At 34.8% G+C, this 15196-nt stretch overlaps 1 protein-coding gene across 7 annotated transcripts in view; it reads left to right on the forward strand.

Moving 5' to 3' along the window:
- LOC125059488 (guanine nucleotide exchange factor DBS-like) overlaps positions 1–14142 on the forward strand; it is a 97755-nt gene extending 83613 nt beyond the window's left edge. For 3 of the 7 annotated variants that reach the window (XM_047663910.1, XM_047663912.1, XM_047663911.1), the window contains exons 12-20: positions 3997–4131; positions 5811–5996; positions 6270–6461; positions 7323–7448; positions 7891–8088; positions 8559–8764; positions 9352–9511; positions 12664–12796; positions 13619–14142. In XM_047663910.1, the coding sequence (XP_047519866.1) occupies positions 3997–4131; positions 5811–5996; positions 6270–6461; positions 7323–7448; positions 7891–8088; positions 8559–8764; positions 9352–9511; positions 12664–12796; positions 13619–13716 (1434 nt within the window). In that variant the 3' untranslated portion in view covers positions 13717–14142. Of the gene's footprint in view, positions 1–3996; positions 4132–5810; positions 5997–6269; positions 6462–7322; positions 7449–7890; positions 8089–8558; positions 8765–9351; positions 9512–10071; positions 10094–11117; positions 11307–12663; positions 12799–13618 lie in introns of those variants that run through there. The other 4 variants (XR_007118677.1, XM_047663914.1, XM_047663915.1 and 1 more) reach the window with 4 other exon arrangements.
- Positions 14143–15196: the final 1054 nt, after the last annotated feature.

Here is a 15196-nt window from a genome sequence, read left to right on the forward strand (position 1 = left end):
AATAATATTCTGAAAATAATATAATATTTTATTACATACTCTTTCTTTATATTCATCCACGCTTTGATAAGAGTAATACTAAACACGTCAGGCAAAATAAAGATATACAATTCTCACATGAAAGTAATTGAGGATGTCCGTTATAAGGACATTGGACGATCAGTTCAAGTTCACAAAACATCTGAGGTCAGGGATTTTTTTACACTAATTTTATTTAGCTCTTGAACTAAATTCAATAAAGTTTATAGATACCTAAAGAAATAAACATAATAATAACCTCCTAATAGTTTCTATGGACTATCATTAACTTTATGCATATATTTTTGAAGAGGTTAAATCGAAAAAGGTTTCCAATTCTCCCCTTACCTAGGGTAGTTAGTAGTATGTGTTCTAAAGCTGGATCTGAAGAAGTACTAGTCGAGTACTCTTCAGGAGATCATCGATTGTCTATGGGGATACGTCAACATAAGTACCGAAGTAATCTAGCACAGATTATCGACATAATTTGACATGCGACAATTTGTGTAATAAAGAATAGTAAGGGTTATTAGTTAAGAGAACGATAGGAAGACTCCAGGTACCAAATCCTACCGCCCGTTGTGCTATCAAATTATTTTATCATTTTTTTAATTGTAATATGACCGTTAAAATGCGTAAGTTATAAAAATTATGATGTAAATCTATTATAATAATTATAAATATTTTATTAATCCGTGTAGTTTAACAAAAGTTCATTTTATTTATTTAATCATAAAATCCAATCCAATAACCCTATAAATTTCTCTCGCTGTAGTAATGTTATATGTATTCTAAAATATGATAATCTATCTATTTTCCCACCAAGTTCAAAGCACGTGCTGCATTGCATGTGCTCCAAACAAAAACCGGCTACAGCTGTACCAAGATACAAAAAATAAACAATAACATTTGACAGTCGAGATCAATGCTTTTCGTCTTTCAATAGGCTATTCCTTGAAACATCCCTTTCATTATTATATTAAAGTAAAGAACTAACGGACATTCGCATTTCTGTGCGTCAAAAATATTACGCGCAAAGCAAAATCACTCAAAGATGGCGAAAAAATTCATATTGACTATTGTGTTGTATTTAAATTCGAATTTAGAACTGTCTATAGAAAGCATAGACGCTCGCTGCCACAGAATAAAAACTCACATCGAAAACAATTATAGACAAAGTTTAATGAAATATTGTTAGATCCTTAATTGATTTAAAAAAAAAAATAATTTGATATAAACAGGTACATAAAACATTTTTCGATACGACTAATAATTTATACCAATTAATATCAAAAGCATCTATAATTTGTAATGGCCCCAGGCGGGCACGTTCTTTAAGGCTCTCCAAGGCTTGGTCTACACTCCAATAATAATTGTTCAGTAGTCGGCAGGTGTGCACTAACACTAGTGTACTACACACACAGGCAATTCTGTAACGAGCCGTACATAGCACGTTCTTTAAAACTTTAAGCTCCGAATATGTTGCTCTACTTAACTCATTCTTTGTAAACTATTTTTCTGTTTAAGTTGAAGTTAAAATGAAATTTGAGTCACTTCACATTATTATTGGTATTTGATTACTTATTTAGTGTTTACCACAATGGACAGACTTTTTAAACATTTGTTCTAAAATGATAGGATAAGTAAATTATGAAAAGCCAGTTAGTAATAGTATCTAATGATTTTGAAGTCTATCACCATCAGTCAGTCATCATATTTTAGTATTATTTTTCAATAGATTACTTTAATAATAAGTTACAATTATTGATTTTGGTGGACCCTAGGACTTGGACTAACTGTAAAACACGCCAAGCGCCTCTTTAATATTTGAAATAAATACGTGTCAATCATAATTTATCAGAAAACATTGAAATGTAATTAAAGTAGAGCAACATGCCGATCTGTTTACAATACACGGGTGGAGGCAACCACTTTTTTTACAAACCCAACGTATTCCCTCGCCCCTTATATCCCGACCATCAGTTCCTTATTCTTACTAAAACACTCGCCATGTGCTCTTGCATCCTGTTCTGATTTTAAATAACGTTACGTATAAATGCAATGAATCACAAAGTGTAATGTATTAAATGTATGTGCAATGATGGATACATTAAACGTTGTTCTGAAAACAGGATACAAAATTGTTAAGGATTTTTCCGAACAACATATTCACGTGAGTTGAAGCCTTTATTTTTAAAAATGTATAAATTAGGTTCATTCATAAAAGTAGGTTGTTTGAGTTTCAAAAGCATTCAAAGCTTTAAAAGTTGAACTAAATTTATTTGCAAAATGGTAGTAATATTCATAAAGAAATTAAACCTATACAATCTACTACTACTATTATAGGAATTGTTTTTTACTTAAGTAACAGAAGGTATCTGTCTCTATCTTATATGACTTAGTAATTACGATACCTAGACTTGGCTTCACCTCAGCGAAACAATAAACAAATGAAGTTGGCGCTGAAACGTATACCTCATAGAATCGACTGGTCTTGACTGGTGGATGACGACTCATTGGTTAGTACCCCTGACTGCGAATCCATGGGTCTCGGGTTCAATCCCCGGCTGAGACGAACATCGATGTGATGAGCATTTGGTGTTGTGCTTAGGTCTTGGGTGTTGAAATATGTATTTATATGTCTATCTATCTATGTATGTATATCCGTTTCCTAGTACCCATAACACAAGCTTCACCAGCTTAGCATGGGACTCGGTCAATTGGTGTGAATTGTCTTTAAAAAAAAAATCCTCATACAAGATTTCATCTACGACTTTTATTACCTTCGGAACTTACAACCTACATACCTAAATCTGTTTTTAAGTATTGCATGTCTATAACGTATAAAACGGGTTAGCGGAATAATAACGGAAATTACAAGCAAACGTACTCGATTACATGTTACTAGAGCTAAACTTGACCGTATGCAATTTCTGCACATTTGTTCCGACTAAATTTAGGTGAAACTTAACACTTTCACAATAATTTATGCTATACCGGAAAGTATTTTTACCTTCGAAATTATTTATTTGACCGTTAACTATAATAATAATTAATCCGGTTTATTTCCAATATACAGTTTAATTTGATATATTTAATTTTTTCTTGTTATCCTTACTTCCTTCAGTACCATCGATCGGAATTCACGTATCCCTAACTTTCGTACTAAATTATCTAAAATTATCGTGATTCATATGCACTTTTTCATTTACATATGTATCCATGTGTACCTGCTTTTATTATTGTCCTGATCACATTTTACATATGATTTAGTTGCTTTGTTTCGTTCCATTCGTTTTGTCTAAATAATATATGTAGCCTTATGTATGCTTTTACTTCTTGCGCCTACGTTATCTAATTTTTAATTTTCACAGTGGTGCCCTGGAAGAGATCGCTCGAAAGCGACAAGGCCGCCAGTTTCGCTCCTTTTTATTTCATTATGTGAAGAATAAATAAAATAAATAAAGACCTCCAGTTTTTACCAAATTTCTCTATCCATGCTTTTCCTTCTCCATTCGCTTCCTGCTAACGCTTCTATTTCTTCTATCTACCATTGGCGCCCTCTTCTTCGTTTTCCCCTTGGTCCCTTCTACATAGTTGTCTTTGAAGTCCATCTTTTATCTGTGCATCTTGCTATATTGGCCATTGCCACTTGTGTTTTAGACCAGAATGTAACCTTTATTAGTAATTTTTAATCAATTATCAACAATAAATGTATTTATAATTTAAGCATTTATTTTTTTATACGAATATCCTTTGCGATTATCCGATTAGATCTGTATCACGGATGTTCGAGTATCTTCTATATGTCAGTGTCAATTAATGTTTGTGGCTGTTGTTTAGAAATAATAAAACTGTATAGCTGTCTTAAGACTTGTTTTGAATAAAAGTGGTAAAAGTTCAGTTGCTCGGACGGCCTAAAAATGCAGTCAGGATTGTAAGTAATTTATACTAAAACAAATTTTGCCTTATCAACAGATGGAGACGTCAGGAGGGTCAGAGAGTTCTGGAGGAGAAGACTCAGAGGCTCGGCGGTCACGGAGAGGCCACGTTCTTGCGGAACTTCTACAGACTGAAAGAATCTACGTACAGGAAATGGGCTCAATTCTCACTGTAAGATTTTTTCCTGCTCTATTTCGTAATTTCGCTGATATGGTCCATTAAGCACCTCGATATCTCTTGTGCGTTACGCGCTCTGAAAATTAAATATGCCATTGTATTCACATAGTAGTGCCACGCTCAGTGGCCCGCTATGGACCATCTGACATCTCACCATTTATCTGATGTACAAGCCACGCACGCGACGACCGCTCAGGCGCAGCGGGCCCACTCAATGGAACGCCAACGCTTTACATTTAGCACATTCGCAAAGTACACCTCGATGCTAACTCTCCGTCGCGTGTGTATTTTTTGTTTAGTGCAATATGAAACATGGAAAATACGACCTCCACAAGTCTTCCGCCGATCTTAGCATTGGCACTTCCTACTCATGGTACTACAGAAAAAATGACAGCACCACAACGCGAAAGAAGAAACTTTCGAGAACCACCTCCGAATCGACTCTTTTCAGTGACTATGCGAATCAAATATCGCTCTTCGATAAAACGAAAAATAAAAAGAAGAAAAATCCTAGTGTCGTACCAAATCGAATAAAATGCCAGAAAAAGAACTTAAAGCCAGTGTACCTTTTACCGTTTATTGGAAACTTTTATTACGGTGAAGTACTACCTGGTTATGAAGACACGCCGAAAACAGAAGAGAAGATTGTTTACTTGCCGGATTCCGATGTTTTGACAGTATCTGAACGACAAAACACTGAACTGACGTCATTAGCAAGCAGTAACTCAACTCTAGTTTCTTTTGGGAACACCGTAAAAAATCCCATCTACGGCTTTAAAGAAACGGACGTCCACGTATCGACTACAGAGTATTTAACTGATTCGTCAATTACCAAAGATTCACAATTACAAACTAACAGTTGTACAGAAATACGAGATACAATGGAAAGCAGCAAAGCGTCGAACGATGTTTTTATGAATATAATGAATGATTATAAAAGAATAATGAAAGAATGGAATAACACTATAATAGACCACTATTCCACGGGCTCCCATTCAAAACGTTCAACAATGTGTTCGAAGAGCAACACAGAGAGCTACGTGCGGAGTTTGCATTCAACGTTATCGTACCGAAAGAAAAGGCGCGAAAAATTGTCAATTAATCATAAACAAACATATAGTCATAAATGCAAACGATATCAAAGTAAACATCGCAAAAAATCTCGAAGCCTGAACAAGAATCAGACGTTCAGTAATTGGTCGTCGACGTTACAGAATTTTAAAAACATCTTCCAAAAGCACGGTGAAAATATAACACATCGCGATTGTTTGGAAGCAATTTATGAAGATTACGATAGGCGTCTTCAACAGTGGTGCGATGCCATCAGTGAATACCCGTCTTCGTTTGACTCGGTACATCATGTACTAAAATATCTTTTAGCTTAGCTCGCGCTTGAGTTTGCTTTAAAGACAAATGTGTCCAAGTAAAAAGTCAAAATTCCTGATTATCTTTACACAATATGCTTTGTTTTTTAAAAGACAATGTGTTACAGTTCAAAGTCATGGCATCCTTTATTAGGTTGGATGTATGTGCACCTTCTGTGAACCTCGTCACCTTATCTAAATTAAATATAACTAGAAAAGCAGCTCCGCTTGATTCACCCACATGCACACAAATTTTGAGACATCGGAACGAGACTGAAACACTATGTAATCTTCTATTGTCTGTTACAGGGATACAAAGATGAAATTGAAAAAGCGGAAAACCAACACGCCCTGCCACCAGGACTAGCTGGACAGGCAGATGTTCTGTTTGGGAACCTTCACGAACTCTTCACATTCCATCAAGAAATATTTCTTAAGGATTTAGAAAAATCTATCTCAGCGACAGAACTTGTCGCGCTCTGTTTTGTTGAAAAGGTAATTTCAAATTCTTTTTATAGAACAGGCATAAACTGGTAGGAGCCTTATCTGCTGTTAATACTACAGGACTCGCGTGTGCGTTGCAGGCATTTTAGTAATAAAAGTCTGGATTTTGATCATTATCATTAACCAATCACTTTTGTAGACCATATTACAGTCTATATGACACTAGACCACGGCATTCAGACTTCCAAAAAGATCTTCATTAGAGTAGATGCGATCTTCTGTTCTTTCTTCCTTATATTTATACTTCAATATTAAAAATTTCAGAGAGAAACATTCTTCCGCCTATACAGTTATTATTGCCAAAACATACCTCGTTCAGAAAGGCTTCGAGAGACACTGGTGGACACACATCTATTTCTTCAGGCTTGCCAACAACGTCTCGGTCACAAGCTACCCTTAGCTGCTTATTTGCTCAAACCAGTGCAAAGGATTACTAAATATCAGCTTTTACTAAAGGTCAGTTATCATTATTCCTTTTATTGGTGTTAGGAATAAACGGGAACTGAGGAAATTTGGACATCTTGCTAAAATAATTAATCTAAAAATACTTAATTTAGTCTCCGTATCGGGGTGCCAAGCTTTTAAAATATTTAACTTCGTCATGTTTAGTACATAGAACAACTATGTATTGATGATATTCTCTTATTTGAGTTGGTAAATTGAATTCGAACGAGGCTTACGGATACATGTTTGGTCCGGTCCATACATTAATACGTACGTACATTTACCACATTTTGAATTTCTTAAGTACAAATTATTTACTTACTCCGCTGGCGCAGCGATCTAAAGTGAGACTTGGAAACTAGAGAACGCTTTACCCACGAGCTACTTGCTAACGCATAGGTCCTTCTCTCCGGCGTCTTTACAGCGATATCTGGACCGAAATACATTTAATAGTTACTTATTTGTGAGGAGTGATTAAACTAGTGAACACAGCGCATAGTACAACTTACCCTGTAACTTCTTATTAATATCGACAATATTGGATGTTAAAGAGGACGGACGTTGATGTCTGAACATAGATATTCTAGTAATCTTAAAAAGATGACCTTAAATGTATTTTAGAAATTATTTGTCTGTAACATAGTACAAAAGCAGTTCTCGCTACTGTTGAGGTTTCTTAGGAAATTATATCTTGTTTTAAGTTGTTCAGACATATTCGCACATACATAGTACACTTTTTTAAATTTAATTAACTGTCAAACTGGATTTGATGGGATGTTCTGCCCAAATTACAATTTACTTAAAAGTGTAATATTAAATGTGTAAAATATATTTAGATAATAAAGCAATAATATTATTATCATTTTATTCCAGGATCTCCTCCGGTATAGCGATTGTGGGACAATGAGTGCTGGTCTCCAACAGGCATTGGACTGTATGTTGGTGGTCCTCAAATGCGTGAATGACTCCATGCACCAGATCGCTATAACTGGTGTACCGGTCAGTATATTTTAACATAAATTTTTAAAATCTAATGTATATCATGCATATTTAAAAAATCAAGCAGTATTTCCACTACACTGTGTCATGTCATGACCATGCTATGGTCAATGAGTTATGAGGGTTTTTTATATAAAATTGTTTTAATATAGTCAGGCAACATATACAACGGTCACCACCCGCTCACCGTTTTGCCGCCTTCACGGACCAGTGTTGCATTGTTCCATCCACGGATCGTTTCATCAGCGTCAAAATCTCTACTTTGAATATGTTTTTATCTGACACGATTTTAGTATGGCACTGTTACACTGCTACTGTTAGCATGGTCATGGTATGACACGGTCCTAGCACGGTCATGATATGACACGTTGGAGGGGCGGAGTCCATTTTATTGTAGAGCCATTATTAATATAATGAATATTATTTTTTTATATCTTTACAGGTTGATCTCAATCAACAAGGCGAACTTCTATTACAAGGATCCTTCCTCGTATCTTCTGAGACCAAACGCGATCTCCGACTGCGTATACGTCCGCGACGCAGACATATTTTCCTTTACGAAAAAGCCATGCTCTTCTGCAAACCAGCCGCTAAGAACAGCCACAATAAGGCCACTTACCACTTCAAACATGACTTGCAGGTGAGACTAAATAAGAGGTTGACCTTTACAAAACGTTTGTTACCATGTATACGATGTTAGGAAAATAATGGTAACCATGGTAACCATGAAAATTTTTATCCACGATTAATTCATATATTTTTTAAAGTTGTATGGATATTTGAAGTTTCTGGTTCAGGAAAATATCTTCAGTAATCCTAATTGGAGGTACTCTGTGGGAATTGGATTTCATTGTTAGATAACGTTATTATTATTGGAATCGGTTTTACAGAGTAACCTAGCTGGAAAAGTATGTTTTACCCAAAGACAAAGGGCGATATGATTAATAAAAAAAAAGTGTTTTCAGAAAGAACTTGCAACAGATTTCTATCTTATTTCCCCCGTATTCGAACCAAGAACTGTCGGCGAGGAACCCTAACAATAAAAACGCAAAAACTAGACTTTTTCAGTAAAACTGGAGTCAAAACTATATCCTTATTAATCGTTTTCAGATGTCCCAAATCGGTCTAACCGAGTCCGTAAAGGGTGATGTGCGTAAGTTCGAAGTATGGCGTCAAGGCAGGGCCGAAGTGCATACGATAAGTGCGCCCACAGCTGAAATCAAAAGAGCGTGGGTCGAGAGGATCAAAAGGGTTCTACTTGACCAGCTCAAGGAACTCAAGGGAGAACGGGTCAGGCAATACGCACAGAATCATAGGTGAGTTTTGATGTGATTTTAAACACGTTATTGCTAAGCGAAGTCACAGTTTTTTTACTAAACGAAATACACTTTAAAGCTGTCATTTAAAGAAAATATATACAACATACAGTAAATAATATGATATTAAAGAAATCCTATTAATATGCGTTAGTTATCATTTTAATTTCATCGACATTCACAATTAGACCACATCGCGGAGAGTTTATTGCCAGTTCTTCTCTTCCTACGCCCTTGATTTGAGAACTGGCAGTAAATGTATAATTAGAAGCATTTAATATGTATTTCTTTATTGACGTTCTTAAGTGTGCATTGTGTTGCCTAAATGAATAAATGACTTTGACATCAAATTTGTTAAATTAATATAAGTCTCTCGTCACCACCATTGCCGGAAAGCACTCGAAATTTCGAGTTTTGACAATAATGTCAGAAATACGCGTTTCTAATCATTAAAGTACAACTTACGTACTTATAAAAATATAACCGATGTCTCAACATTTTTTTTTAAATCGTATAGTACATAGTAATAGGTATAATAAATAGATTCTCTTTAATAGTCTTGATTCGGAAAGTTAAAATAATTCCAGGACACTAATACAAACCAGCTCCTGGGACCTGGGTCCCCAAAAGGAGCGACCACAGCCACCCTCGAATCCATCTCGAACAGGTTCTTGTGATAATCACGATGAGCCCTGCTGGTCCACAGACCCGTCGGAGGACGAAGAAGACGAACCCGAGCACGCACCGGTACGTAGACGCGCACGTGCGTACGTTAATTTCGTTTAACTTTGATCTCATTCATTAAGACATTGTATTTAAACGGATTTAAATACCTTCGTCTCTTTCTGTCTAATTGTGTTTACGCTGTGATTAAAAGAGAGAAAATTTTATTGTTAAATCGGTGAAATTCTAGTTTTTGAGCTCTTGTATGAATGTTATGTAATCATTTTTCTACAGAGCTTTATGTTTGTAACATAAAAGATAGGTTTAATAATTTTTTTACGTTTTGTTAAAAATAGCATTGAATGTGTACGTCTAAAAACATTAAGGAAAAGATAATAAAAAATGGCGTTCAAGCAGGCTATTATCAATTGTATTACAACTAATAAGGCAATATCTCTTGTATATTCTCGGCTAATTCCTAAACGGGTTATATATCCAATTACCAATCATATTCGCGAGTCGATTGTTTATATTACGTGCCGTATCTTTTACGACTGGTTTGGATATAAAATCCGCTAACTAACTGTAGGATTAGAGGTCTGGGATGTAAACGGTAATAATGGTGACTAATTTTGGGTTTACAGTGTGAGTGAAGTGCTCAATAATGTAAGTGGAAAGTGATTTTATAGGAATGTGGGTTCTAGACCGGTGTCACCGGGTAGCGCATGACTAGGCTGCCATCCTGACGCACTTCGCTTCCCGGGAACTAACTAGGCCACGAATTAATACAAAGTGTCTTATAGTATCTCAATATAGAGGTGATAGAGTAAAGAAACGGAACGGGGTTGTGCTTTTGTATCGTGAATATTCTGTAGACTTTTATTTACAAAAAATAAAATCTTGCAGAAGAATCTATAAAAAATACACGCACAAACCTAACCTGTAATAGATAAACAGAGCAATATAGGCACTGGCGAATAGCTGAACTTTAGTCAGTTCACTCAAAGGACAATGAAAAAAGTCCGTTAACCTATTCAGTAACTATATGGTCGTCATCGTATACGTGCCTTTTATAAACTCACTTACAATGAGTGCTTCCCAAATAGATCTTTATAAAATATTTAGTATATTAATTAAAATTTATACATAAGTGTTTTATTAGGAATTTACAGAATATGTAAAAAATATAAAATAAATAACTTTAAATAGACATTTTGACTTGAAAACAGATTAATTACGTACTGCAATATCACATCAGTAATCCAACTACTTTCAGTAGTCTGAATGCAGAAGATTATTTTAGATTATTTTTAAGTATTACATATTATTCCTTTAAAAACGATTGTTTTATATTAAATTTTTGGTACCAGGATAGGAAATATGTTAGAAAATAAACGTTTTTTAGAAACAAACTAAATCTTACGCTATTTAATTATTTTCAAATATGTATTTTGTTAATTTAAATAATCATTGGTTTGTTATCTATGCTTCGACATTCGTCTAGAATATAAAATAGGAATATTCCAAAAAAGAATATAGCAATTTCCGTTCCGTTTCTTTACCAAGCTCTAACAGACTCACAACCGCTGCCGCATTTTGTTTTGCCACAGTCATCGCTTATAGTTCGATCACGTTTGCACTGGTCACTCGGAATTAGCCTAGGGAGCAATGTATGTTGTGTTTTCAACAGGTGACGGAGGCCGTCGGTCTCAACGGTACCATACACAGAATGGTTCAGTTCTTTTCCGTATCGGGCTCCACACAAGCCAACTCCACGTTTTACGTGTCCCAGTACTAGCCCAATCCGGGCCTTGTATATAAGACTGATTTAGATAATTTTATTGCCAAAGACGACGTGTAGTCGCTGATTTAACATTGTGTAAGTGTTTTGTTTGTACTCATTGTCGTGTGCGTATGATACTGTGCGCTTCGCTTATCGATGTTGTATCATTTATTTACCAGCTATAGATTCATTGGGACGTATTTACGTATATATACGGGTAAACTATAGTCTCGCACGGCACATCTTTCATGGCACACACTGGTCTCTGTCAAGGTCAGGACTTCTTACTATACTCTTATGAATGTAGATCTATATCTTCATTATTAAATATATTATCTATACACATATTTGATGATCGTAAACATTAGGTTATAGCAATAAGTTACTATCTGTAGGGATTAAAAATATGTATGTATTTACGATTTTAATTATCATTTTGGTTAGGTGTCTATCAAATATAATTCGGATATATTTATAAGTATATATTGATATATTTAAGTCTATCTATAAATTACATTATCGACTTCAGGTTTTCCAAACTATGCGTACGTAACAACGTACTCGTGCATGGCTTCGCGAAACAAACTAACGCGTTATATTAAAATTATTTCAACTGCATTCCACTATTAAAATCATGAATAACGCAGTTAAAATATTGTTAATATGAAAGTACTAACAACGTGCATGAAAACATTTTACACGCGAGGTGATAATAGTTTTGGTCACGCATGATGTGGTTATTGGAAGATTAAGGTGCATGAGTGTGTGTTATAGATGAACGGTAACACATTAACAATGCCACACCTATATGGACAATAACATTACATGGAAACTCGCCTAGATTAGCCACGACATACATTTGTCTCGTGACAAGTTTCACTACCTTTAGCTAGAATAAAAATGAATGTGATAAATACCACACGATAATTATTATACACTTCTATCTGTAATTGCATACTTGACATTAACAACCGCACTTCCAACGACTATTAAAAAAGTCATAGTCGTAGAATTGTGACGTATCTGACAAATAGTAAACTTTACAGGGCAGCCATTTCAAAATAATATAGTCATGTTAGTTTTTGTCATAACTATTTAATTCATATTCTGTTATTATGAAAATTGGCATACAAACAAACAAACGGGTTTGTTTTGAAACAAAATAATAATAATAACATTAAATTACACAGTTTTCTAGAAAAATCACATGTTTCTATCAAAAGACTGATTAATTTGAAATTTAAAACACATGGATTTTTTTTATGTAGCCGTAATATTTAGTCAATATAGTATCCAAATATGATAAAAAGTAAATTTTGGATTTTTTTCAAATCTGACATTATTCTACGATCATAACTATTTGTACCCAGAACAATCTTGTACACTAGACACTAACTCTAAAGGTTTGTTTTTGTACAATTGGTACAATGTTAACGTGGGATTTGGTGAATAGGCGGTGGGTTGCGCGCTCATGGCCCTGTCGGACTACACCGCGGTGGGTGCCAGTGAGGTATCTCTTCGGGAAGGGCAACACGCAGAGCTGCTTAAGGTGGGCTGCGCGGGATGGTGGTACGTGCGACTTGCAGGTAACTATATTACTAGGTGATGGGAATAGGCTGATAAGCCAGGTGTGGAAATCTGTGAGCCTTCTGCTCCATCGGATCAATTAACATTTATGATATATATAATTCAGAACGCCTCTTAAACGACTGGACCGATTGAATGAATTTTTTTGTATGCGTTTGGGTGGCGCCCTGGATGGTTTACATTCACAAATGAGCCCGGAAGATGGCGCTGCAGTAACTAGGTTATTTATCTATACAGCAAATAAACAGCTGGTATATATCTGTGGTCATAGATCAGACAATGATAAGTACATTCGTTCATATATCGAGTGTTTCATATTTTAATAATGCCTTCAAGATCTCTTAATAATTTAATTGCTTGTCCCTATAACGTAATGAAATTGCATTTATCATATTCTGACCTATGGCCACAGAATTATATAAGTCTTCTGTTCTGTGTGCTCATAATTAAACTCCTAAACGGTTGGACAGATTTTGATGAAATTTTTGTGTGTTAAAGTAGAGTCGAGAATGATTTACATTGTTAGATATTTTTTTTATGTAAGACGTGTGTACAGAAAAACATCTGTCGGATCCGCTAGTTATATGTAATATATTTAATTATATATGAATAGAATTATGTTAAATATATTTTCGGTTTGAAAGCAATAGCAGACTTTATTTTACTTTATAATATTTACTACTGACTTTGGAGTTTTAACAGAACCTACTTTTTTAATAAAGTTCGATTTCTACAAGTATGTTTAGATATTAAATATATTAATTAATGTATGTGTATCTTTATTTCTGTGTATATAGATACTATGTAACAATAATTTGCAGGTGGTCAAGGTGAAGGCTGGGCGCCGGCGGCTTATCTTGACCAGCGTAAGACTTCGCGCTCGTCGAGTCGATCTCACGACCGACTGCACGACCACTAAACTGGAATGGCGTTGACTCGCAAATCAGTTTGAGCCTTTGACCAATAGCTTTAGCCCAATTTCAAGACTTCTTTGCTAAGACATATGGCTATTGATGATTATTCTTGTCAACAGCCATGAAGGTCTTACGCGTTTTCTGTTATATTTGGGCATAGAATGCATTTCAAAATTTTGTAAATAATTTCTAGAAGTTTTAGCGTTTTTGTACCTTAGTGAGCCTTTTTGACTTAGTGCACTGTGTTTCGCTCACCTTTATGTAGTTTTAATACTGTGACGTTTGTAGCTCTATCAAAGAAGAGAGAAAATAACCCGACTCTAGTTAAGGGAGCGATCAAGTATTACGTAACGAAAATTTTTGGAGACTATTAACCCCCTCCCCCCCCCCATGTAACTCGCCGTAACCTTATTCAGTACCCAAGTACAATACTGTACCCCAGTATAGTAAAACGTTTCGTGACCACCTAGTGACTCTTTAGTTACTATGTGGTGTAAGTCGAAAAAAATATTAACAATAACGCGTAATTTAATCCCCGCCCCGCATCGTAACGTTTTTCAAAAGGAAAAAAAATACGTTACGTAATACTTGAACGCTCCCTTATTAGAAAATAACCCGAATCTAGTTAAGTCAAAATCTGACATTTCAATAATCCAAGTTAACGAAGTGCGCTTACCCGCTTGTGTGTTATATATAAATGTTATTAAAGCTTTATTGTATTATCCCCTTACTTATAAACATATCTCATCTTAATATTACTAATAATGATTTAGAACTTAAGTAATGTAAATTTTACAGCTATTTTTATAAGTAAGGGGAAGTGTTAGATGTGTATGAGTATCCAAAGTGTAGTGGCGTAGAAAATTGTTAAGCGGCATGAGAGTTGCTATATATGAAAACTTAAATAAGAGATAATTGCATCGACCTTTAGAAAGAGATAATGAGTGACTTCGTAGAGCGTTATCTCTGTTACACGAATGAATTCACGAGCCCTTAAATATCAATACATTTGTATGCATTGGAAATTCTACCGTATCACTTTGTAATGTGATACAGATAGCGCTTACAAAGTAATATAATTCAATTCAAAGTTTTTTGTCAGGAGACCTTGACAATTATCTTTTTAAAGATCGGTATGCAATATAAATCCATAATTTTTTTAAAGGTTTCGCAAATTCAAATTCTTTGGTTTTTTTTTTATAACACAAAGTATTAATAGATCTTTAAATATCTGTATCGATATTTCAATGTTCGGGAAGTTTAACATTGTATTTGGGACCTAAAATTTCATATACGTTTTCTTTTATATTTTCTACCATTTTACGTTTAATCTAAACCAAATAAACCCTATCTCTGACTCCAACACTTGTAAATATTTAGTTTTAGTTATTTATTTGAAATGAGTTAGTCTCAAACGTCCATGACAAATCTGTAGATAGTTTGGTACATTAGTATTACCCTTTCATTTCACGATGCAACAACCAA

The sequence above is a fragment of the Pieris napi genome, chromosome 20 (genome assembly GCF_905475465.1).
Source record: "Pieris napi chromosome 20, ilPieNapi1.2, whole genome shotgun sequence".
NCBI classification, from domain to species: Eukaryota; Metazoa; Arthropoda; class Insecta; order Lepidoptera; family Pieridae; genus Pieris; species Pieris napi.